The following is a 27,695-nucleotide window of genomic DNA, read 5'->3' on the forward strand; positions in this document are numbered from 1 at the left end:
TCTTACGACCATAGAGAAAATAAACCCATCCATCCATGGCCGATCTTATTGCTGTCAATTCTCTATTTCTGTTAAAATAATGAAGCACCTTCAATGATTCTTATTGGGTTTTTAATGTGGAAGTGAAGTGTGGCGGTGCGGTCTCGGTGATAGGGCTCGTTGGTCTCCGCCACCATGTTCAGCGGAACGGTGCGCGTAAAGGTGTGTGAGGCTACGGGCCTTCGACCGACCGATTTTCAGAAACGGCACAATATGACCTTCGGGAAGCCTGGTGAGTTCACCGTGCACTGTAAACATTCCTTACAGTCACCATCATCGATATTTTGCGACCCTTTACACAAAAAGTTATCACGTATTAAAGTTTGCGCACAAAAGAATCTTATTACCTATGTTTACTATAATGGGTGTTGGTGTTTTGTAAATACGCGATATCTTTGCAGACGATCAGCCAATAGACCCGTATGTGTCGATCGACGCCGATGAACACCATTTAGACCGCTCCAGCACGAAACCAAAAACATTTGACCCTGTATGGAATGAAACATTTATTCACGAAGTTCAGAACGCAACTAAGTATGTATAATAAGTTAGAATACTTGGAGACAACTTAATTTTGGTCTGATTGATAAAAATGCGTCTATTTTTTTTAGTTTGGGTATCACTGTTTTCCATGATGCTGCAATACCTCCAGATGACTTTGTGGCAAACTGCACAATTCCCTTTGAAGATCTCATGCATCGAGAAAAAGATGCCACTGATTTTTGGGTGAGTTCAATACTTCTTCCTTTTACACCTAGAGAACAACTGACATAAATCTAAGATCAATCTAATCAATAAACTGTCAATCATATTATAAGACGTCATGTACAAAAGAGGTCATTATCTTTTGTTTATGTTGATAAATGTTATCGTTTATTTCTATTTTAAAAGTTTCAGTATTTACCAATTCACTCATGAATGTTTGTGTGTTCAAATTAAACTTCCATTAAAATATTCCAGTAAGTACATTTATCTTGTGAATTTTTGTAATTTCATAATAAAGTTTAATTATTTTAATTTATAAAATAGTTATATTGCACCTATGACCTACCGAAACATTTCATAATACTTTACTTGAGTCTACCTAACAACACATCCATGTTGTACTTCATCTATTGCCTTCACCTAATAAAATTGTTATGAATATAAAAACTAAGTGAAAATTTTAATGACACAAATAATTCCCGCGGAATGTTTGCCATTGAAAAGTATCTAAAATAAGAATAAATAAAAGCGCTAAGAGTCATAATGTGTCACAGATGTTGCATCCTGTTTTCATCAACTGAATCAGTGTGAGATAAACATTGTCTTTTCCTTATATCTCTAAATGATGTTATTTTTAACATTGGTGCCAGTTATTGGGAAATAATGAATTGCACTAAAAATAGTTTGATGTGTATTTCTAATTTTGAATGGCTGATGCAATCGTTTATTTGTTTTTCAAGAGTTATGGGATTTGTTGTTTTTTGATGGCTATTATAGTTAATGTGCTAGTTTATGTTGATTGAATAATTTATTGTCATGTAGAGATATATTTATTATAAAACAATATTGATGGTATTGGAATTTTTGAAATTGTTTATTGATGAATAGCAAAGTTTTATATATTTTTGTTCTAAAAATAAGGAAATATTTATCTAGTTAAGTACCAATACAGATCAACATAAAATCCTTTGTGCTGATCTATGAATTGTCAATTTATTGTGGTGACCTATATAAAATTAGGTTACAACACATTGGAGCAGAATACCAATGAAAAATATTGCAAATGCAGGAATAATAATTTCCTCTTGGAATAATTACTTTATCCTTGATTTGCTATATACTTAACAAACAAAATAGATCTGAAAATATTGAAAAACCTTTGAAAAATCATTCAAGACTCTGAACTTTATTTTATACCAGCTGTGCTCCGCGGTTTTACCTGCAGTGCTTGGCTCCTGTTGGTTTTAGTGAGATGTTATATAGCCTTCCTCGATGAATGTGCTATCTAACACTGAAATAATTTTTCAACTCAGACCAGTAGGACCCGAGATAAGTGCGTTCGAACAAACAAACAAACTTTTCAGCTTTATAATATTAGTATAGATGTATTTCAGATTATGAGACTACAATAGAGCTTTTTTTTTTGTTATAGGTGGACCTAGAACCTCAGGGAAAAATTCATCTCAAAATAGATCTGAAATGGAATTCTCAAGGTAAGTTGTATTAATTATAATAACATAATTAATATGCTGTAATATATGAATACTAGAACATAATGAAATTTAAATATTTTAAATCTATTCTAAAAATAAAGAATTACATTGTAATTGATGAATTATTAAGTTGTCTTGAACATTCAATTTAATAGAAGAAGGCTGTATCATTAAATAAAATATTTTAATGTTTTGCATTGTTTCAAATCACTGAAGGTTATTTTTGGATTTGGTCTTGTTTATTTGTTTTGTTTATTTAATATTTTTTTCATTTTTTTGTAACATGTTGTACCAGTAGTTCAATAGCAGTTTAATTAAGAGTTTTGGCTACAATGATCTTTGCTATTTCATAATTAATAAAGTGCCTAGCCTCTTAATTAAACGGCTGATTAAGCTAGCACATATAAGTGATGTAATACTACGGGTATGTCAGTGGGCGTGGTGAGCGGCAGTGCGTCAGGCCCGCGGCGCGAGTTCAAGGAGGGCGCGGGGTTCGCGCGGCGCCGCGGGGCGCTCCGCCGCCGCGTGCACCAGGTCAACGGGCACAAGTTCATGGCCACCTTCCTGCGGCAGCCCACCTTCTGCTCGCACTGCCGGGAGTTCATCTGGTCAGTGCGACACTTATAAACACTTGAATATATTCTGTGTATGTGTAGGTTCTAGAAGCAACTAAAAAAATATTATGAGTATAAAACACCTAAAAGTGTTATTTAAATGACTTTAAATCATATGCACAGCTGTTGTTATCGCACTGGAAATGGTAAAGAGGGCATATGTATATAATCATGTTACTAGACAAATGTCAATAGAGCTTCTAAACTTGTTCTGCTACTCTTTTTAAGGAAGTAAGAATTATTGTTATAGCATTTTTTTACTTTACAGGGGCCTCGGAAAACAAGGATATCAATGTCAAGGTGAGATCCTATAAGTTTTTTCAATACATTTTTTTTTCAATAGAAAAATTGTTGAAATTTTTCGTAAAGTTTTGATTAAGGAACATTTTGATGTATTTTTTCTAAAGTTTCCGTATATAATATTCTGTATATACCCACAAAAAATATTTATTGTTACAATAAATTATATAATATTTCAGTTTGCACTTGCGTGGTGCACAAGCGTTGCCACTCGTCCGTCGTCACCAAGTGTCCGGGCATGCGTGAGGAGGTAAGAATTTTTATATTTTATGTTTATTGGGAGATTAACGTATAAAAGAAGTATTCAGATTTGTTCGCAGATCAATTTCAATTATTTTTTATCTATACGAAATAAGGTTACATAAATCTTCTTTCTTTTTTTTATAATGGTCTGACACATCTTGTAATTTTCAAATATCACATGGTGGTTAGACAATTTATTCACAATCTCTTTGATTTAACATCACAACACCTGTTTTTATATGTGTTAACATCTGTTTTTACAAGTGTTTCGATATGAAATACACTATCTTGCAATGTTCAAACATGATAATATGGTATTTGGGCATATTTTTCATGATCTCTTGATCACACCACCTGTTTTTGTAGGTGTTGACATCTGTTTTTACATATGTTTTGACATGAAATACACCTTACAAACCATCTTAGGTCCCCTTAATACAGGTTATACCTAGTAAAGGGGCCTGAATCCCCATCTAACGTGACAAATTAATGTATGAATTCAAATAAAGATTTTATTTATTATTTACTAGCAAACCGGGCGAACTCCGTTTCGCCACCAGAGACACCTTTTCTTTGCTATAAACCTCACGGAGCCCGAGACCTTTCCATCGAATGCAAAACCGTTGAAATCGGTTCGTGCGTTCTGGAGTTATAGCGTCAGGAAGGAAAAGCCGATTTATTTTTATATAAGTAGATTATTATCTTAACTTATTATTTAATTAACTCACTTGTAACTTGCAGCAGCAGCAGAGCGTATCGTGCGCGTCCGGCGGGCAGCGCTTCAGCGTGAACGTGCCGCACCGCTTCGTGGTGCACTCGTACAAGCGCTTCACGTTCTGCGACCACTGCGGCTCGCTGCTCTACGGGCTCATCAAGCAGGGCCTGCAGTGCGAGGGTGAGACTCGTTGTATAGATGGACAGATAAACACAATGACAGAACAAAAACATAACATTTTACAAGCGTAGAGTCAACGGGTACCTTCTAGGGAAGCGAGTACCATCTTAGACCACATCTCAGCTTAACTTCAGACGAGATTGTGGTCAACCGCCTCCCTATTCTCAATAACAAAAAAAAAAGACGTGTGGCACTCGGGGACTGCCGCGGTAAAGCTATTGCATGCTATGCCTTCAAGCCACACCTCCGCGCCCGTCGGAGTGGGGAGCGTGAGGTTTTTCGTTACGCAATTTCTGGATTCGGTCCCCGCGCTCAAGGCCCGCGATAGAAGCTATGCAATAGCTTAAAAATAATGCGCAAGAATATTTGCACATCCAATCAATGGGTTGAATGTATTAGCATTAAAACATCCGTAATTTGTTACTAGTTACGTTCTTGCAAATGAATATAATTTGAATTTTATGAATACTACACGGAATGGGTAACAGTTAGTTGATTAAGTCACTTCAATTTTCGAAAGTTAATTGTAGCTTGGAGTTACCCAGTAAAGGTGTTGTACAATGTACAGTGCTGTCATCTCACAGAACAAAGACATTGCATTTAACATCGTAACTAGCCAACCACTGTATTAATATGATATTGTGATAATTTAACACACCAACTACTGAACATGTATTTATATGATATTGTGGCAATATTGCAGTGTGCTCGATGAACGTGCACAAGCGGTGCCAGAAGAACGTGGCCAACAACTGCGGCATCAACACCAAACAGATGGCCGAGATCCTCAGCGAGATGGGCATCACGCCCGACAAGAACCCGCGCCCACGAGCTTCCAAGGTAATGCACCACATACCTCACTAACTACATATATAAATACTTTTAGTTAACTATATTTTGACTACAAACTACAAACACGACACTTCACACGTGACACTTCACACGTGACACTTTAGATACGACACTTCACACACGACACCTCACAAACGACACTTCAAACACGACACTTCACACACGACACTTCAATGACACGACACTTCAAACACGACACTTCAAACACGACACTTCGATTGAATATATCCAGCATTGAGTTATCCCAAAGACGTATTGCTTAAAAATTTAATACATCATATAATTTTTTATCAAAAACAAGTGTACGGTGTTTGTCTGGGAAGCAGCAGTTGAATAATTTCCATACATTTGATTATAGATATGTATTGTTGTTAAAGTTTTTTTTTAAATAAACAGTATATTACACTATGATATGAAATTGTTGCAGTACTTGAACACTCCGATGCTGGAGGGTCCGCCGGACTTCCTGCCCGAAGACGGGAAGGACGAGCGGCAAGATGACAAAGGTAACGCTTTAGTTGTTGACTGTACATTTCTTGTCTCTTTCACTTGTACTGTTATAGAGCGAGATGGCATGATTGTATCTAGAATTTTAATTGGTTGATAATTATATATATATATAGGTATATATATGTATAGTATAGTTTTGCGGACTGTACATAATTGTACACCACTTGTCTCTTTCGATTGTACACGATTAGAGCGGGATAGCATAACTGTATCTAGAGTTTTCATTTTATTACTATTATAGTATGGTAGATTTTTTTTGCGGACTGTACATAATTTTTTTGTGAATAAGACTTGAGTAGTTTTTAAATGTATTGTAGTAATATATTTTCATCTTTAAGTGTTTCTTGATGTTTGCTTTTGTGATTTGAAAAAATATGTTTAAAAGATAATTTTTTATTTCTTTTTTTTTGCAATTTGTACATGTTATGTATTGTGTGTTTATTGTTCAATGTAATATAGAGCTGGAGGAGGGCCAGAAACTGTGGGGGTCTCAGTGGGAGGAACTGCGCGACATATTCAGTAGTTACCAAGGTTCACACAAACGTACATACATACAGATGCTTCGGTGGCGGGATGTTGCTGTGTTTTGTTGATTTTTTTATATTTTTTCCATTTTTTTTTTGTGTTTTATTTTGGCAGCAATAACTTTAAATTGATTGAAGAAAATTGGATTTCTAAGCACTTTTCGCAAGAATATGCATCTCACTTGAGTTTTGTGATTGAGTGCAGTCTTAATAACAATAATTGCTTATGCTGGAAACAAGAAATTTTAATGGGCAAAACCAAACCATTGTAATCATATTTAAGAGTATAAATAAAAAAAAATGTCATTGGAACCACTTTTCAAATGGTCAAAAAATAAATTACTTCATAAATGTATTTTAATAGAAATACATACCAATGGAAAATTATTGCTTTTTACATTGTTTTTGTTGCATTTTCCGTTATGTTTTTGCGTATAGGTGCGCCGCCGGAGCCCGCGTGGTCCTCCGCGTGGGACGACCTTGAGGACGTGTTCGGGTTCAAACAAGGTGTTTGTCTGTTTGTTTGTCTGCTTGTTCACTATTGCGGTGTACACGGTGTTTGGTCGCTTGGTAGTTTGGGAGACTTTGGTGTGATAATTGTTATGCAAAAGGATGTGTAATTTCAAAATTTCGGATGAAATTCTTCATGATGTTATTTATTCAATATTTTTTGGGATTTTGATAAAATACTTGCTGTTAAGTGTCACAACGTATCAGTTATGGAAATGGTATCGTTTAAAAAAAATGATTTTATGGGTAAGTCACTTAAAAAGCACTGGTTGAAACAGAAAAATGCACCTAATATTTTAGGCACTAACAATATCTTAACAGCCAATGCACTATGTGTTTTTAGGCCCGAAAAAGTTTCATTCTTGTTTTATTGGAAATATCTAAGGAGCTTCTCTTTTTAAATGCACGAGTAGAACACCCAGAGTTTTATTTCAAACACGCGATTTTTAAAAAAATATTTAAAATATTGGAATTTTCGCGGCCGACTGAGCTAAATAAATTCGTATAAAAAAAATAGATACACTAGATAATTTATTATGTTGCTAATATATGTAGTGATTACAGGCGCAAATTATCCCTTTTTGAAAATTTCGATATTGTCGATAGAGGCGAAAGTATTGTAATTTTTTACTGATTTTCCTTTTTATGTTTTTATATTATATGCAGGCGTTAGTAGAAGCTCTGTTTAGTACCAAAAGAAGCCTTGAACTGAGGTCTACATGTGACAAAAATACCACATTCTAACCACGAAGTTATTACGAGTTATCGATTTTCAAAGAATTCAATGTCAGGGTTGTCCCTAATAAATAAAAAGTCAAAGCTGTTTTTTAACAATTATATAAATCGTCTATCTATTACCAAGTTTTTGTTTATGGTTTAAGTCGTTAGTTATAGTCGATATTTTAATATTATTCAACGATTTTTAATAAAATATTAAAAAAATTGGAATTTTCGCGGCCGACTGAGATAAATAAATTCGTATAAAAAAAAATAGATACACTAGATAATTTATTATGTTGCTAATATATGTAGTGATTACAGGCGCAAAATTATCCCTTTTTGAAATTTTCGATATTGTCGATAGAGGCGAAAGTATTGTAATTTTTACTGATTTTCATTTTTATTTTTTTATATTATATGCAGGCGTTAGTAGAAGCTCTGTTTAGTACCAAAAGAAGCCTTGAACTGAGGGCTACATGTGACAAAAATACCACATTCTAATCACGAAGTTATTACGAGATATAGATTTTCAAAGAATTCAAAGATAAGGTTGTCAATGTTTTACCGTTAATTCCGTTTGACTTTTAATGAGATTACTATGATCAATGCTCAAAATATTGATGAAAAAGGAGATTTATTTCAAGTATTAATTATATATTATTGAATTGTCTTAAAAATCTAAGATTTTTTTTATTAAGTTAATTTATTACATACTAGCTTCCGCCCGCGACTCCGTCCGCGCGGAAAAATTAAGATTTATTTTTTTTCTACGTATTTTTCCGGGATAAAAAGTATCCTATTTTATGCCCAGGATAATAAGGTATAATTATACCAAGTTTCATCGAAATCGAACCGTTAGTTTTCACGTGATGCCTTCACATACAGACAGACAGACAGACAGACAAAAATTTTTTTTATCACATATTTGGGTTTGGTATCGATCCAGTAACACCCCCTACTATTTATTTTTTCAATATTTTCAATGTACAGAATTGACCCTTCGGGGCCGTTCAAGTATTACGTAAGCACCAAGGGGGGGTGGGGGGGTCTCTGTTTTGCTTATTTTGGATGACATGGGGGGTGGGGGGGTCTAGATGATGATTACGTCATCGTTAGTTATTTAAGTTTTTTCGGGGATTCCTGCAATCAATACATATAATGCGTAGGCACTCGCTTTGAGAACTGGTTAGGGGAATTACCGCGCATTAGGGAAATTACCGTGCGCTATTCACTTGTCAAATCCAATTTATACCAAAAACTGTTCGAAAGTTTTAAAAAATCTCATACTGGGACGAAAGTGCAAAATGTACAAAAGTTAGTTAACGAAGTTTGGCGAAATTATAAATTACAAGCAAAGTCAGATAAGGAACTTTATATTATTGTATCTAAGAAGAATTGCAAGCGGCAACTAAAAATAAATCCAATCTGCTTCATTTTTTTTCCAAGGTGAGTAAATATAAGTACAAAGTTTCTCTTTACGTTCCGTAACAATTAAAACGACTTATGAGAAAAAATATGATGGCCTATCTCAAAGTAAAAAGGTAAATGATTGATATTTTATTTCTTAAGATTGACTTCGGCAATTAGTCACAAAATACACGGTGTTTTCAATATCTGTATGTGAAGGGTTTCTATGGGGAAAAGCTTTCAATAATATTTAAACGCTGGTTTTATTTAGCAGACTCACAACACTGAGCAGCAATCCAATGTCAACGATAACTTAGAATCATGGATTCAGGTTTTATGGACTGTTAATGTGTTCCGAAAATATTCTTTATGTTAAGCGCGTCGCACACGGTGAAGATACCGGATACCTTAAGATACTATAATATAAAATATTACCGTATCTTAAGATAAAATATTATAGTATCTTCACCGTGTGTGACGCGCTTTAGATAAGTTCTTTATTTCTGACTAGCTTTCCGCCTGCGGCTTCGCCCGCGTTTTCAAAAAAAACCCGCATAGTTCCCGTTCCCGTGGGATTTCCGGGATAAAACCTAGCCTATGTCACTCAGAAATGATGTAGCTTTCCAACAGTGAAAGAATTTTTCAAATCTGCCAAGTAGTTTCGGAGCCTATTCAATTCATACAAACAAACAAACAAACAAAAAATCAAACCTTTCCTCTTTATAATATTTGTATAGATTATATTTTTTTGTCATTTACTCTATGTGTATCAGTTAAACCTAATATTTTCATGTATTTTCCTATTTTAAAAATAACAATATAAAAAAACATTTATTACTAAAAAATACAAATGTTTACGTAAGCATAGGGGGAGGGGGTAAGGGCTTTGCTTACTTTTGATGACAAGGGGGGCGGGGGGGTAAAAAATGGTAAGAAATCTGCTTACGTAATACTTGAACAGCCCCTTCTACAGATTTATTATATGTAATAGATCATAATATGGATTACCTACCTATAATAATATATTGAATAATATTAAAATATCGACTATAACTAACGACTTAAAACATAAACAAAAACTTGGTGATAGATAGATGATATAATATATATAATTGTTAAAAAAAAGCTTTGACTTTTTCTTTACTAGGGTCAACCCTGACATTGAATTCTTTGAAAATCTATATCTCGTAATAACTTCGTGGTTAGAATGTGGTATTTTTGTCACATGTAGCCCTCAGTTTAAGGCTTCTTTTGGTACTAAACAGAGCTTCTACTAACGCCTGCATATAATATAAAAAAATAAAAACGAAAATCAGTAAAAATTACAATACTTTCGCCTTTATCGACAATATCGAAAATTTTAAAAAAGGATAATTTGCGCCTGTAATCACTACATATATTAGCAACATAATAAATTATCTAGTGTATCTATTTTTTTTAAACGAATTTATTTAGCTCAGTCGGCCGCGAAAATTCCAATATTTTAAATATTTTTTTAAAAATCGCGTGTTTGAAATAAAACTCTGGGTGTTCTACTCGTGCATTTAAAAAGAGAAGCTCCTTAGATATTTCCAATAAAACAAGAATGAAACTTTTTCGGGCCTAAAAACACATAGTGCAATGGTCTAATACAACTTTATTATATTTAAAACTTGGAATGTATATTTTATATTATAAATGGTACAGGGTCGGAGAGCACGGGCGGGCACAAGGTGTCTCTGGACGACTTCCATTTCATCAAGGTGCTCGGCAAGGGCTCATTTGGGAAGGTCATGCTCGCTGAGAAGAAGGGCACCGATGAGGTGAGATTATTTTGCCATTTGTTAAAGAACTTGGTGGCTGTCTTCGCGATATACACCTTTTTTTTATTGATTTTAGGTGAAATTCAAATAATAATGTATACTTTCGAATTATAAAAATTGAGATGATAGTATTTCAGCTTATTGTATGTTTTTTTACAGACGCACATATTTTAACTACGTACAGGCTTAACTCAAACTCAACTCAAATATTTATTTATTCAATTAGACTTCTTCTAGAAGCACTTTTGAAACGTCATAGGTACATATTTTTAACATTTACCACCGATTCGGAAAGCAGTATCTACGGAGAAGAATCGGCAAGAAACTCCATAGTTACTCTTTTTAATCATGTCAGTTTTACAATTTAATTTTACAAATTACTTAAGTAACATCATAATTTATAGTGATATGCCAAAGAACTGTCCTGTGGTTTTTACGCGACAACCCTCCATGGGTTTTTATCGTCCATATATTCCTTAATACTGTAATAGGCTCGCTGAACTAGTACATTTTTTATATAAGTTTTAAATTTAGAACTACTAAACTCTTTAATATTATGAGGAATTCTGTTGTAAAAGCCTTGACCCATAAATGAATTTTTAACTTTAGCTAGCCGGAAAAATGGCATTTCAATTTTATTTCTGTTTCTTGTGTCATAACAATGTCTATCTCCTACTTATTTCATTCTTTAGACAGACGCGAAGTGTTAATCGTTACTTGGTCATTTTGTGCTTGTCACAACGCGTAGGGAGCGGTGTTATAACAGCCATAACACCAATAATTGTAGAATCGCACCAAGCCGAAATAGCGGGTGGCTTCTACTACATTAGGGAAAATTTCGTTAACACAAAATCGATGTTCAGAAATAGTGAGCAGCAAAAACAATGCACCTTTGAGATGCTGCAGCACTCGATGAATTTACGCCAATTATCCGATTTGCGATACACATGTTTTCAATGGCCGCCACAGCAGATGAGCGGCTCGATCGAGGGCGGAAGTACAAGTGTCGACTGTCGTGGTGCATGTCAGTTGCAAAATAATTTGACAACCTTTGTTTGCATACTCTATGCCAAACATCGATAATAGACACCACGATCAATTACACGGTAACGAAACACCATCTTCACCACGTAGTTCATTCACTACTTCCACGGCGCATTGTGAGCTCATTTTTTCGAAACACATCCACCAATATACTTGTTCGCGCTGCAGGTGTACGCGGTGAAGGTGCTGAAGAAGGACGCGATCATCCAGGACGACGACGTGGAGTGCACACTCACAGAGCGGCGCGTGCTGGCCCTGGCGGCCCGGCACCCGTTCCTCACCGCACTGCACTGCGCCTTCCACACGCCCGAGCGCTTGTTCTTCGTCATGGAGTACGTCGACGGAGGGGATCTCATGTTCCAGATACAGCGCGCGCGCAAGTTCGACGAGCCGCGCGCCAGGTGTGTAGTGGCACGTTACACTTGTGGCATGTTAAACTTAAAATGACACGTTACACTTGTGGCACGTTACAAAAATGACACGTTACACTTGTGGCACGTTACACTTGTGGCACGTTACACTTGTGGCACGTTACACTTGTGGCACGTTATACTTGTGACACGTTACAAAAATGACACGTTACACTTGTGGCACGTTACACTTGTAGCACGTTATACTTGTGACACGTTACAAAAACGACATGTTACAAAAATAACAAGTTACAAAAATGACACGTTACAATTGTGGCACGTTACCAAAAGACACGTTACACTTATGGCCACTAACCAGTTTCCGCCGGCAGGTTCTACGCGGCGGAAGTGACGCTGGCGCTGCAGTTCCTGCACGCGAACGGAGTCATCTACCGCGACCTCAAGCTGGACAACATCCTGCTCGACAGCGAGGGGCACTGCAAGCTCGCCGACTTCGGCATGTGCAAGGAGGGCATCATCGGTGCGTCATGCTACAATCATTCATTTATACAGGGTGTCCCAAAAAGTAGTGATGAACGGAAGCTGGGAGGTAGAGGACCTAGAGGGCTATCCGAATCACCCCCATGTATGTTATGCGATTTTTCGTATTTTCGGGGTTATGACTTTTTTTTTCAATTTTTCACCTATCGCCGAGTACGATGATATTTTCACTCATGGTGACGTCAATTATTGCGCTAGATGCTTGATTTTTTTTTGTTTGCTAAGCTAAAAGATAGGCCAATTCAGTATGGTAACATTTACTATCGTTAGATCTTCGAATGGAATAAAAAAAAGAATTAAATGCCAAGAAAGATAAAATTACACAGTATGTTCACCACTTCAAGGGCCCGTAAAAAAATAAAATCACATGAAAATCTCTGTGTGAAAATCTCTGTGAAATTCTCCATGTGAAAATCTCTGTGTGAAAATCTGTGTGTGAAAATCTGTGTAAATCTCTGTGTGAAAATCTCTGTGTGAAAATCTCTGAGTGAAAATCTCTGAGTGAAAATCTCTATGTGAAGATCTCTGTGTGAAATGCTCTGTGTGAAAATCTGTGTGTTAATCTCTGTGTGAAAATCTCTGTGAAAATCTCTGTGTGAAAGTCTGTGTGAAAATCTCTGTGTGAAAATCTCTGTTTGAAAATCTCTGTGTGAAAATCTCTGTGAAAATCTCTGTGTGAAAATCTCTGTGTGAAAATCTGTGTGAAAGTCTCTGTGTGAAAGTCTCTGTGTGAAAATCTCTGTGTGAAAATCTCTGTGAAAATCTCTGTGTGAAAATCTGTGTGAAAATCTGTGTGAAAATCTCTGTGAAAATCTCTGTGTGAAAATCTCTGTGTGAAAATCTCTGTGTGAAAATCTCTGTGTGAAAGTCTCTGTGTGAAAATCTCTGTGTGAAAATCTGTGTGAAAATCTGTGTGAAAGTCTCTGTGTGAAAATCTCTGTGTGAAAATCTCTGTGTGAAAATATCTGTGTGAAAATCTGTGTGAAAATCTCTGTGTAAAAATCTCTGTGAAAATCTCTGTGTGAAAATCTCTGTGTGAAAATCTGTGTGAAAATCTGTGTGAAAATCTGTGTGAAAATTTCTGTGTGAAAATCTCTGTGTGAAAATCTCTGTGTGAAAATCTCTGTGTGAAAATCTGTGTGAAAATCTCTGTGTGAAAATCTCTGTGTGAAAATCTCTGTGTGAAAATCTCTGTGTGAAAATCTCTGTGTGAAAATCTGTGTGAAAATCTGTGTGAAAATCTGTGTGAAAATTTCTGTGTGAAAATCTCTGTGTGAAAATCTCTGTGTGAAAATCTCTGTGTGAAAATCTGTGTGAAAATCTCTGTGTGAAAATCTCTGTGTGAAAATCTCTGTGTGAAAATCTCTGTGTGAAAATCTCTGTGTGAAAATCTGTGTGAAAATCTCTGTGTGAAAATCTCTGTGTGAAAATCTCTGTGTGAAAATCTCTGTGTGAAAATCTGTGTGAAAATCTCTGTGTGAAAATCTCTGTGTGAAAATCTCTGTGTGAAAATCTCTGTGTGAAAATCTCTGTGTGAAAGTCTCTGTGTGAAAATCTCTGTGTGAAAATCTGTGTGAAAATCTGTGTGAAAGTCTCTGTGTGAAAATCTCTGTGTGAAAATCTCTGTGTGAAAATATCTGTGTGAAAATCTGTGTGAAAATCTCTGTGTAAAAATCTCTGTGAAAATCTCTGTGTGAAAATCTCTGTGTGAAAATCTGTGTGAAAATCTGTGTGAAAATCTGTGTGAAAATTTCTGTGTGAAAATCTCTGTGTGAAAATCTCTGTGTGAAAATCTCTGTGTGAAAATCTGTGTGAAAATCTCTGTGTGAAAATCTCTGTGTGAAAATCTCTGTGTGAAAATCTCTGTGTGAAAATCTCTGTGTGAAAATCTGTGTGAAAATCTCTGTGTGAAAATCTCTGTGTGAAAATCTCTGTGTGAAAATCTCTGTGTGAAAATCTCTGTGTGAAAATCTGTGTGAAAATCTCTGTGTGAAAATCTCTGTGTGAAAATCTCTGTGTGAAAATCTCTGTGTGAAAATCTCTGTGTGAAAATCTCTGTGTGAAAATCTCTGTGTGAAAATCTCTGTGTGAAAATCTCTGTGTGAAAATCTCTGTGTGAAAATCTCTGTGTGAAAATCTCTGTGTGAAAATCTCTGTGTGAAAATCTCTGTGTGAAAATCTCTGTGTGAAAATCTCTGTGTGAAAATCTCTGTGTGAAAATCTCTGTGTGAAAATCTCTGTGTGAAAATCTCTGTGTGAAAATCTCTGTGTGAAAATCTCTGTGCCTGTCGCTCGCGACTGCGCTCGCGACAGGCACAGATTTTCAATAACACAGTGACATTTGGCTTACAGTTGTGCGTAGCAGAGAGTTATATTACGTGATGGTCATATTTTACTAAACTATACAGGGTGTAATCGTTAAGTGTGCACAGGCGATTATTCCGTAACTATTACAGATATCAAAAAACTTTAAACTGATATCGAAAGTACTTAACCTAATGAGTAAAATGGCCATAATAAATTTTTAAAAATAATACGAGAAATATCTAAAAAATTAACTTTAAACCCTCCCATACATTTAGTATGAGATATGAATATCCCATGTACATGGGTTGATCCAAAAGTAATGATAATCAATATTAAACTAGGTCATTACAGTTAAAATAATTATGTATTTCACTAGATAGTCTTCTAACTAGATAATATACTTCGATATTTTTTTTCCTTAACTTAGAAAAAAAAAACTTTGACTTCATCTACAAAAACCCCTCAAAATCGGCCATCACTTCGCTGTCGTCTTAAAATTTCTTGTATCGACGGTGTTTCTTGTGCCGAGGTAAGAGATAGAATTAACTAGGAGCTAGATCTTACAAACAGGGTGGGTGTTCAAGCATTTTCAATGCCGATTTTTGATTGGCAGCCATCGCAACTGACGCTTTGTGATCTGGTGCGTTGTCTTGGTGAACCAACATTCAAGACCGAAGTTTGCCATGTCTCTTTTTCTTACTAACCTACCCGCAATCTTTTAATTTGGTCTGTGTAGTAAGAGCCCTGTGTAGTAGTGGCTACCTTCTTAAAATATTCCACATTTCTTCAGCGTCCCAAAAAACTACGGCATTAATCTATCCCACTAATTTTCACTTTGAAAATCTTCACCGTCACTTTGGAAGCTCGCATCCAGGCCATTGATTGTTTCTTGGTTTCAGCATAAACATGGTGAACCCAGGTAACACCCATGGTCACAAATCGTGACAAAAAATTATCCTGATCTCAATAAAAATTTAGAAATTCACCCTCTAAATGTCGAATCGTTGTTTCTTCTTTTCGTCGGGAAACATTCTGGCTCGCACTGTTCACATTAAAATTAATGTTAATACTTGGAAACGTGGCCTGTAGATATAATTTTTTTGTGATAACTTAGTGATTACATGAGCAAGCATAAAACATTTATTTTATATTTTTATGTGCACAGGAAATACCCAATTATCATTACTTTTGGATCAACCTATACATTTAATATGAAAGATTTTAGCTTTTTTTTGTTTTTTTGGTTTTCTGCTTTAATTACTTCGCAAATTTGGAGGGAAGTTCATTTAGAAACTGTAAATAGACCTCCTCATTGTATTGCACAATAAGGACGTCACTTCGAAAATCTACTATGAATACAAAATGTATGGGAAATAAATTGTATGGGAGCGTTTAATGTAACATTTTTGGTTATTTCTCGTTCTATTTTTAAAAATTTATTATGGCCATTTTACTCATTAGGTTAAGTACTTTCGATATCAGTTTAAAGTTTTTTGATATCTGCAATAGTTACGGAATAATCGCTTGTGCACACTTAACGATTACACCCTGTATAATATGCTTATTTATAATGTCCAAACTCAAGTAGGTATATGAATCCATTCAGAAGTATCGTGAAAGGCCATAAGCACAGATGTAACGCTATGAAATATCATGTAGCTGTAGGAACGCTTGCAATGATTTTTTTAAAGTATAGATACGTCACCCGGGCACGTTTTATTTTTATGTGATTTTATTTTTTTACGGGCCCTTGAAGTGGTGAACATACTGGGTAATTTTATATTTCTTGGCATTTTATTCTCTTTTTATTCCATTTGAAGATCTAACGATAGTAAATGTTACCATACTGAATTGGCCTATCTTTCAGCTTAGCAAACAAAAAAAAAATCAAGCATCTAGCGCAACAATTGACGTCACCATGAGTGAAAATATCATCGTATTCGGCGATAGGTGAAAAATTGAAAAAAACGTCATAACTCCGAAAATACGAAAAATCGCATAACATACATGGGGGTGATTCGGATAGCCCTCTAGGTCCTCTACCTCCCAAGTCCCAGCTTCCGTTCATCACTACTTTTTGGGACACCCTATATAATTTACGCTTTGTGTTGTTATCACACGATGGAATTGCAATTTTAGTGGATATTTTTTAAATGAAGCACACCTCCTGTACGCGTTTGAACGTCTACATAAATTTTCATTTTAAATTTTTTTATCAATCCTCTGCCAAATTTCAACTCGATCGATCCTGTACTTTGGGCCGTGTATTTGATAGATCAAGCAGTCAGTCAAATTTATTCCCTAACCCCAAAATGTTTTAAAACATCATGTTGTTGGTTTTTTTTTTATATTTAAAGCAAGGTTTTACCTAAAATATAACATTATACGTTATTTGGACAGTTTTTCACTGAACACTTTGTCATTGCTGTTTGCAAAACACAACGTAGCGAAAACGTTTGAGCGTGATTGGTAGTTTATATTGTACGGCTATTGGCAGATCTTTTTTGTATTCGAAATGAGTTTAAAAAAAATCGACAATTTATATTTGCTCTAGTTTTCGTTTTCATCTCTAAGGAAGCTTTTTCTCTCTTTTCTTAGCAAAACCAACTGTTATTACTAGAAATTAAAGACGCTAACGTTTCAAACACGATTTATTTTTGTAACGTCTTCGTACTTTTATAATTTTTTTAATGTTTTTCACTCGATCATTATTACTAAGTAAAATCTATTATTTTCAGACGGTGTAACCACTACGACTTTCTGCGGAACACCGGATTATATTGCTCCTGAGGTAAGCTTTTACAAACAGTATCTTATTTGTCACATTATTAAAATTCTGGATCATGAATGTCTTTTTGTTTCTTAGTAATAAGGTATTATAGTTCTTGCTTTCTTTTTATTTTTTCATAATGAGATTATGTACTATTTTACTATATTGAACAAATGTACCAAGTAAGTGGGTTTGTTTCAAACAAAAATACATAAATTAATTGTCCATGTTATGTTAATTTAACAATATTACTTCCCCTAGCACTGTTTATAAGCTATTGTTGTATAACAGATTGTGCAAGAGCTCGAATACGCTCCATTATCTGACTTAATTTACTATTATCATGCCCCATAGATCCAGCAAAAGCTCGAAATATAGCCTACGTATCTTTTCGACTTCTATATGAGCTAATTTCGTGTCTCGTGTCACAGAATATTATAAATGCGAAAGTTTGTGAGGAGGTGTGTGTGTTTGTTACTCTTCCACGCAAATACTACTGAACCGATTACAATGAAATTTAGCATACTACATCAGTCAGAATCGACATTCGAAATCGAAAATTTAACAATACTTAATTCAAAAATTTTTCAAACTTCGGTCAAGTGAATGGTTCATTGGGACGACAATAAATCTCATTTTGCAACCTTGTCCGCAGTCCGGAACATTGTTAAAATTGCAATTAAATTATTTTTTTGCTGTATGGTCGTGAAAAAAATTCCAAAAGTTCTGCAAAGTTGGGGAAGTTTTCGATATAATATTTCATATCACGTATTAAATTTGCAACCAATCTAAGTGTACGTACCATTCGCTTGACCGATGTTTGAAAACTTTTGGAATTATTGTGAATTGATTGTCTTGACTGACTGGAGTATACAATGTATATGTCATATAGAGGGTAACTTGGATTAACACATAGGATAGGTTTTATCCCGGAAATCCCACGGGAACGGGAAATATCCGGGTTTTTCTTTGAAAACGCGGGTGAAGCCGCGGGCGGAGAGCTAGTTAAGCAAATATATAAATAATTTGGTGTGCAGATCCTGCAGGAGCTGGAGTACGGCCCGTCGGTGGACTGGTGGGCGCTGGGCGTGCTGCTGTACGAGATGCTGGCCGGCCAGCCGCCCTTCGAGGCCGACAACGAGGACGAGCTGTTCGAGAGCATCCTGCACGACGACGTGCTCTACCCCGTCTGGCTCTCCAAGGACGCCGTCGCCATACTCAAGGGTCTGTCTCCACGCTGTATCTCAAACCGTGATAGCTAGAAAGCTGTTCACGAATGATGTATTTCCGTTACTGGCTATAACGACAAATACTAAAAAATTAAAAATATGATATATAATATATAATATATATATTCACAAGTAATCTTTGCATTCGATTCTAGATATCAGATTTCGATTTTTAAAGTAACGTTTTTAGTATTTAAAAAGAAAAGGTTATCTGACACATCATTGTAGCGGTGTCAGTTCTCAGAATAATAAATCTAAATCAGAAATTGTTAATAATGTTTAGGAGGGTTTATTAGTAAAATCAAACATTAAAATTACTCGTATCGGTGATAATTATTATAAATATGTAATTGTAATTGAAAAAAGTTAAGCAAATGTACAGTTCTAACAAAACGAAATGACATATTATTCTGTGCCGTCGTTACTAAGTTACGTTGTTGAATTTTGTTGAATTGTCAAATGTCGCCTATTAAAATGGCTCTACTGTAAGACCGGAGCGGAGTCTCGCGGGTGAAACCGTGGAGCGGCGCTAGTTTTGACGTGACAACGTCTTATAATTCGATAGAGCCGGCTGCACGCACGAAAAAACATGATTTATGCGGCGCTACCTCGCTCTGAGGCGTTCCATGTAAGGCTTGAAGTGCAAATGAGAGCGCGGAACGAGCGATAAAGAAGCATAATCGGACGTCGTCACGTTTAACTATCGTCAGTGAACCGATTTTACAGACAACCAATTTTTTGATATATTATTTAATATTGTGTGTGGTCAGGTTTCATGACGAAGAACCCCTTGCGGCGCCTGGGCGTGGTGGGCGGCGAGGCGGGCATCCGCGCGCACGCGTTCTTCCGCGACATCGACTGGGACGCGCTCGCGCGCCGCACTGTGCGCCCGCCCTTCCGGCCCAAGGTTACTGTATTTAACGATACTCGTCGAGATTTACTTAAATTCCTACCTGTATACGCGCTACTAAGTTTAGCGCTCACCTTGAAGTGGAGGGGATCTATTTGAACGAAATAAAGGCGAACTTGCCGTAAAACATTGAAGGTCACCGCTAGACTTACGTGCCGCGTCTTATACGCGGATTAAGGTTCTTCAAGCGTACAGTGAACGGGTACCTACTAGGGAAGCGTGTACCGTCTTAGGCCACATCTTAGCTTTCCATCAGGCGAGATTGTGGTCATGCGCTTCCTTATTTAAAATAAAGAAAAGACAGAGGAATAAAATTTATCTGGAGAATTTTTTAAAGAATAGAAAAAAATCCATCACGAGGTCGGATTCGAACCCGCGCCTTTCGCCTTATCGGGGTGACGCTTAATTTGTCGACCACCCGTGACCCCTAGACCAATATTTTTCTATTTAAAAATAAAATCTAATTTATTCAATGCTATAACAATAATATCAAAATCTATCCTATTGTTATTCTTATATAAGAGGAATTTCTATCACATTGCTTCCATTTTTTTATCACTTTAATCAACTAACAATTGTTGGACAATAAGGACCAATACAAATAATCTGTATTGTGATTGCAGAAGAGCAAGCGTGAAGCGGCGAACTTCGACGCGGAGTTCACGAAGGAGGAGCCGTGCCTCACGCCCGTGCCGCCCGACGTGCTGAGGGCCATCAACCAGGTAATTAAATGAAATGATTTATTTTGCAAAAAATGTGGAAGATATAAAGATGTTACGTAATTCATTGTTCAGCACAAATCGCCTATTGATTGGCATGCAAAAATTAAAAAATTACTACACCACACTACACACTCAACACTCACTCATTTATTCAATTACACTTTTAGAAGCACTTTTGAATCGTCACATAGTTCTTCCGTTTGCCACCGACACTACACTTCAACTATTTCAAGTGGCGAATAGATATTTCGTAGCTAATTATCCCATTACACATCCAATAGCAACTCATATACATTACGTAAATATCCTATAGCCAACATGTGGCTGTCTCTTCTTATAGCCATCACATAACTATTTCATAATCATTAATCATTCCAAGTCCAACCCATAGCCATCACATACAAATCACTGAAAAATTAATGACATATAATCAGAACCAATCCGCATTAAATATTATCTTTCAAAATAGCAAAGTACCTTAGAAATTGATTGCATTATCACAGCATAATTTTTGAAGTGAAAACTTCTTTAGCAGCGTTGAGCACTTTTTCTGTAATGGGTATAAAATCTTAAACTCGCGTCAGGACACGCGACCTGATCGAAAAAGCGTAAGACGGATACCATTCCAAAATATCAAACATGCTCAACGTTAATAATCAAGTTTTCACTTCTGCCGGCACTCCCCCAGTGCAACCCGTCTTTTTTTCTTCAATACAAATACGATTTCTTCAATCAAACGTTACTTTTACAGGAGGAATTCCGCGGCTTCTCGTTCGTGAACCCGGACTTCAACCCGCAGCCGCACGAGCGCCCGCAGTGAGCGCGCACACACACACACACACACACACCACTCACACCACATCACACTATACACTACACTACACTACACACTACGCGCCCATCGTACTGTCGAGTAATACGCACGCGCAAATATGTATCGCGCACGCGCAGTGGGTAAGCACGCGTGGGTTACGACGATACGTCTATACACATATATAAAAAAAAATATTAAAGTATATTCTAGTGTTGGAATGAACAATAGGCTAATGTTTGCTGCTTGTAAATATAAGTTGTTATAAAAAATAGTCAGAAAACTTCCATGGATAACAGACTATTCGCTAAACTTATAGCAATGCACTTATAACTCAATCAACCAATCACGAAAGAAGCTAGTCCAACTAATAAAGTTGTAAAAAATGATTCGAACACATGACAAAAATCGACCAATAGCAGCGCAGTATTTATCACGTCCTGACTTGTGATTGGACTAAAATCTTGCGTATCGTCGTAACTCACTAACTAAACACTTTACAAAAAATCTACATTTGTGTTAAAAATCACAATTATGTATCGAAATATTACATCACAATGTTTAAGGGAATAAGTATAATATTATATTGGATAAGTTGAGATTTTTATATTTATTATTACCAACATGGTAACCGTTTTACGATTTATTTTATATTTTTGTTACATGTTTTTTGACATGATCGTTGGAATTATGATAATGTTTTGCGGTGTGGTGTAATCTGTCGATGAACAAAGATTCGTAAAAATATCACTGATCTTATTAACTTGTGGTGTGTTCAAAATATATTAATTTCCAATAGAAGAGTTGATGCTTAACATTTATCTGTCAAAGCATGGAAACTACACTGTATAAGAATCTAGTTTGATAAAACAGTCATATAATATAAACATAGTGTAACGCACTAAAGAATTTGGATGGTTCACGTGACGTCACGTGCGAAAGTTCTCGAAGGTTCTAGTCAGGTGTTTATTGTAGTATTATTTCTGTTGGTTTCGTACGTTTTGTCTAAATGTACGTCTGTCTGTCGTAGCGTAGGTTAGTGTAGCGCTCGGGCGGTCGGCACGCTCGCTTCTTCCGTGTTTTTTTTCTTCGACTTTTTCTTAGTAACAAGTATGTATATAGTGACACTTGCGGCCGCTAGATGGCGTTGTTTGTTCCGAAATAAACTGAACAGATGCCATATTATTACTATAAAAAAATTATTATTATTATAAAAAAGGAATAGTGTTGTTTATTGCCTGCCAATGTTGAAAAAATAATCGAATTAAAAATTGGAAAGTGTAAAATTAGATAGCGGCCGTGAAGTGTCGCACAAAGATCGCGATACCTCACAAACGAGTTGCCAAATCAGTTCGCTTGATATGTTTCTTATGACGTTTCTGTCCGCGGATACCAGCCAATATTATATTTTGCTCGTTGATCTGTTTTTAGATATAATTTATGAAGTATTTATAAGTGTTAAGTATGAGATGTATAATGTTAGGTTATTCCCCCGCGCCGGTGTATTCGATGTTGATTCGTGATAATGTTCCCTCAACTGTAGTCGGGGAGGCGACCGCCTTCCAGCTTGGAGTATCTTATATTTATGTACACTGCGAATTTTATCAATATATTGTACGGTCAGTAAGTGTGAAAGTACTTTCGCGACCCGCCGCGTCGAGCGAGAGATTCTTAATAATTGCGATTATAAATTAAATTAAATTAAATAAAAAATCGAAAAAAAAACTTAAGCTCCTAGTTTGTTGAGAAATATATTTTCCCTGAAGATGAACTATATAAAGAGGTTAGAGCAATTATTGATTGTTGTAAATATTGAATAATATTTTAACGCATAGTGTGAACGCGACCTAAGGACATCTTGTTGGATGCGCTCTCGAATGCATAAGGTCTCTCTTTATTGAGCGTTTTAGAACAAATATCACTATTTTGGGGTCACTTTTCGGTTTAAAACATATAAATAAATATATAGTTTCAACTGTTAACAGAATTTAAGAAAAATATTTTGAATTTAAATTTTTTTTATTAAGGATGGACCTTATAGGGTAGTAGTATCGACGTGATGGGGCAAGATGCAATCGGATAACCCCATTTGTGTTGGTGTGTGTGTTTGTATGTTTGTGCGTGTGTGTCTGTGTGTGTGTGCACTTGCTGCGCCGTGGAGAGACAATTATAATTTGGGAGACAATTTCGTGATTGTCTCTTGGACTATAGTTGGACTTTGGTTTTTATTTACGTTTACGAATTGTTTATGGCGCGCTCTGATCAAACGGGAACGGGGAAATGTTTTGACAGTACGTCGAGTTTATTTTGCTTATGGTGTGATATAAATAGCGTATTTGAGGCTATAACTTATGCGAAAAAAATAACTTTCTTACATAAACACCTTGGTTACACTAAAATCCACAAATAACTAAAATGCCCCGTTTTCGTTTGATTCGCGTGACCGAATGATCCAGCTTCTAGTCTCATAGTTGTGTTATATTATAGCTATATGCATTTCACAATACTCAGTGGGTCCTGTCCGCCTTATACAGTATTTTGTTGGCTATTTCACACCAATATCACAGTATACAGATACAACCAGTAGGGAAACTTCATACAACGCGTCCGGAATGACTTAAGAGTAATTAAGCGCGTAAGCGTATTTACGGGAATCGTAAGGGTATTATCACAATTGACAGTTATGAGACCCTTACGATCCTCATAAACACGCTTGATTGTGTGCGTGAGTCATTTCGAACGCGTTGTATGAAGTATCCCTACTGGTTGTATCTGTATACTGTGCCAATATCCTAAAAAAACTAATATTGTCGTGAAATACCAAACGGTTACATGAACAATTTAAACCGTAGGTACTGTGAGTACTAAATAATATAATCTCTATTGTGTTAAACAGCTGTTATGAAACTGCGATCTGTTGTTGTGTTGAACATTTACATCGGAAGTATTATTTATTATAGTTTAAGTGGATACCAAAGGTTTAGTTGTAAGCGAGCGGCGAGGTAGCACGGCTAAGGCTTATGTAGTCGTTAGGGTAATGTATTTACTTATGTGCGGACACTACTTGCGTGGAAGGAACATCACTTGGTCATGCTAGGGGATATTTCCAGAAAGTTCTATGACACTTTGGTCAAAAAAAACTAATTGTTTTTATCATCTACATGAAAGATCAGCTGAAAGCATGTAAACATTGTTTTTATTCATCTTCATGCTGTATAAAAGGTTCACTGAAAGTTAACAACAACGACTTTGCTTCAGTAAGATTCATCACATTTCAAAAGGCAATGAGATTTTGGTAGAAATATTTTCTCTAAAATAATATTACTATCAATACTTTGGACTTTTCTTTCTTTTCCTCAAATGCCACTTTATTTAATTCGAGTCAATGATATGGGTATGATCGTCTCTCGCCACGCAAGTAGTGGCCGCGTTCCACGCATTGTTGTCTTTTCGTACGTTGCTTGTGGGCTACATACATGGTACATTTTTATTTTATTCGGTGTTGATACTAATGTATAGGTTTATTGAGCACGTCGGTGGGGTGCGGTTGTGAGCTTGTGGCTATCGTAGACTTGCGCAAGTTATGTGCGCAAGTGAGTGAAATGCGATTGTGCAATTTTGCATGTGCAATGTTTTCTTGTTTGTTGGATTTTAGTAAGTTTGTCCTCCATAAGGCCACAACCGCACCTAAACTGGCGTGTTGTAGCACCGCGTGGGATACTCGGTGTCTCGAACTGCGGCCGCGTGCGCAGGTTCGACCCTTATGTATAGACGCTTTCTTACTCATGTAATTAGTTTTCTATAACTCTTGCGCTTGGCGCGAACGTGGGACAAGAGAGAGATTATATGTACTTAACATTGTAGGCATCACACTGGTGCTTTAGTGTGGGACCGCTCTTAGTATCCTGTTATATTATAGGGTAAAAATGTCTTTCAGAGGAAGTGTGGTGTTAGTTATATATAATGGGATACTAAGAGTGGCACAGCGTAATTCAGCCAATAGGAAGCCGCCATTTGACGTGACGTCACACCGGTGGTGTCCCATTGGCTGTCGTGTAGTAAGACCGCGTTCGTTCCAAGCATATTTCCTCAGTGTATGTAATTCGAATCTTACCGTTATTAGTAATCGTGAAGTTTATTTAGTAGATCTTACTAATTTAGAGTAGTCTTTATTGTAATAGAAGTAGAGTCGCGGGTCGCGTGGCCGTCGGCACTTCTGAACTTATTAACTAAGAAATGGCCTATCGGTATGCTGTATGTGTGTTAGGTTTACGGAGTTATTTATTAATGGGTTCGAATTTGACTGGTTTAAAACATGTTTCATGTATTTTACTAGTGAAGATCTACATTTAAACTTTACCAAAGATACAAAATATAAAACTTTTTAACATGTTTTAAAGCGGTCAAATGCGGAACCGTCCGCGTGAGAGTAGTATTAATGTCTCGAATAGAAGCCGCCGCGGCGCGCGACCCTCCCGCCATATTTGTTTGACCTCTAGTTGTGTGTGTGTCTGTCGTTTGCCTTTACGTTCACACAAACAGTCAGCTCTACACAGAGAATCAGTTTTATCCAGTCTGAACCGGTTCTATCCAGATTTAACCGGTTTGGACTGGATAGAACTATTAGATACGTGCTTTTTTTGTTTCGATGCCGCGTTTACGGGCGGCCATTTCGAGATCTGAAACTTTTAGATTTGCGCTGACACACATTTATGATGTTACCTTTAATTGATTCTATTTTCTGTCTGTTTGTATTGATTAATTAATTATTAATATATTAATAATGTATTGGGAATTATAATTGTGTATCGTAATGAGCAGCGCGCTAGTGCGCGCGTCGTCCGTACGTTTTGCGTTCCGACCGATTTTTTATTGTCGTTTTCGATTCGATTTTTTGGAATCTTTTTACATTTATTTATCGATTTTTTAACATTTAAATATTATTCTCTTTTGTTAATTTTAAGTATTACGATAGCTGTGTAAGTAGAACAATTTTATTGGGCGGTGTGTTATCGCTTCAACTGTAAGGCGTCTCACACACGAGCGAATATTTCGCGAATTTAAATCGCTACTAGTATGAAAATGTTATTTTGAACTATAATAAAGCTTCACTTCATTTCGCACAAAGTATAAATTACTCGTACTACATTTTATGCTATAAATTAAACTTGACTTTTATATGAAATGTCATGGCATTTTACCGTTCGTGTGTCGACGTCAGATAGAATATTTTTCTCTCTAAGTTTCATAAAACGTTGCTAGTGGTGCTTGAAAGATAATTTTATATGTGTTGACTAATTTCGATGATTTTATTGTTAGCGGGCGACTCGGCGACTCGCTGCGACTGTCGCAGTTGCGCCGCAGAATCGCCCGTGTGTTGTCACCCTAAATGATCTTCCGTTTACATTGTTATTTCATTATTAATCCCGTTATAGCCACGTTTTGTAACTAATATGAAAATGTTTATAAAATCGCACAATATACTAATTTTGGCAAAGTTATTCGACTACTCAGTGTTAACTAACACTTAGGGCTTGAGTGTTACTTAATTTTGAGTGTCGGTTGAGAAATTGTTGATAATGTTAAATCACAAGTTTTAGCAGTTTGCAGATATAGGAGCACTTTTGCACATATTAAAGTAAAATTAATAAAAAATAATATATTACACCAGCGGAATAAATGTAAGTCACAATAAAAATAAAATATATGTAATTGTTTTTATTATTTTGTTACAATATTGTGAAAGTGCTTCTAGGTCATTTTGTGCCAAAACCGAGTGCAATTTACGTACAATATTCGCTTTCAAAGTAAATGACATAATACTTGACGCATAATAATGTTATATTTAATTTTGTATTTTTTATATTTGATGTTTAATTTTGTTTAGAGACTAATTTATGATAATGTATAGCGCTTGAAGTTACCACTAGATGGAGACACTGCTTATACCCAGTTTAAAATCTTATCATTTTTGGTTTTAAATATATAAAATAAACTATATATACAAGATTATATTGTTTCTTTTCTCTCCATCTAGCGGCTTTACGCACAAATTGAAATATACCCTCAAAAGTAGACGCGGCTTATCCCTCAGACGCTCCCAGTGTCCAGCCAAAGATTATGTACAAACTTTGTTTTCTTGCCATATATAGATATATATAGTAAATATAATTCGGTTTGTATGTCTGTCGCTTCAGCAAGACGCACCTCGTGTCTTGTGTAACAGAGTGTATGCGAGTATATGTAATTGTTGTTTGTTCATTGAGTCACAATTAGAACACATTTAGCAGATAAATTAATGCATATAATATAGTTTTATGAAATAAATATGTATATGTAATCCTACATGTCTATTAAATCAAAGAAAATAGATAACA

At 36.0% G+C, this 27,695-nt stretch overlaps 1 protein-coding gene across 3 annotated transcripts; it reads left to right on the forward strand.

Annotated features, from left to right (window-relative positions):
- Nucleotides 1–12: 12 nt before the first annotated feature.
- Pkc98E (Protein kinase C) lies at nt 13–27,695 on the forward strand. 3 transcript variants are annotated; one of them, XM_089706259.1, is made up of 20 exons: nt 13–271; nt 441–573; nt 651–765; nt 2,177–2,237; nt 2,671–2,845; nt 3,120–3,151; nt 3,331–3,401; nt 4,136–4,289; nt 4,993–5,129; nt 5,569–5,647; nt 6,111–6,182; nt 6,614–6,682; nt 10,499–10,614; nt 11,827–12,059; nt 12,401–12,549; nt 17,615–17,667; nt 18,684–18,870; nt 19,646–19,782; nt 20,409–20,507; nt 21,259–27,695. In XM_089706259.1, exons 1-20 carry the CDS (start codon nt 175–177, stop codon nt 21,325–21,327), a joined length of 2,238 nt encoding a protein of 745 aa, XP_089562385.1. In that variant the 5' UTR covers nt 13–174; the 3' UTR covers nt 21,328–27,695. The 3 variants fall into 3 exon arrangements, with proteins under 3 accessions (XP_089562385.1, XP_089562386.1, XP_089562387.1); XM_089706260.1 differs by lacking the exon at nt 6,111–6,182; XM_089706261.1 differs by lacking the exons at nt 6,111–6,182; nt 6,614–6,682.

Source organism: Colias philodice, chromosome 18 (assembly GCF_061535455.1).
Source record: "Colias philodice isolate Cphi_HAF_F1 chromosome 18, ilColPhil1 Martin Lab GWU primary, whole genome shotgun sequence".
Lineage (NCBI taxonomy): Eukaryota > Metazoa > Arthropoda > Insecta > Lepidoptera > Pieridae > Colias > Colias philodice.

Coding starts and splice junctions, on each gene's coding strand:
- Pkc98E (XM_089706259.1), top strand. CDS start 175: ATGTTCAGCGGAACGGTGCGCGTAAAGGTGTGTGAGGCTACGGGCCTT. Junction 272..440: donor TATGACCTTCGGGAAGCCTG/GTGAGTTCACCG, acceptor ATATCTTTGCAG/ACGATCAGCCAATAGACCCG. Junction 12,550..17,614: donor GTGCAAGGAGGGCATCATCG/GTGCGTCATGCT, acceptor TATTATTTTCAG/ACGGTGTAACCACTACGACT.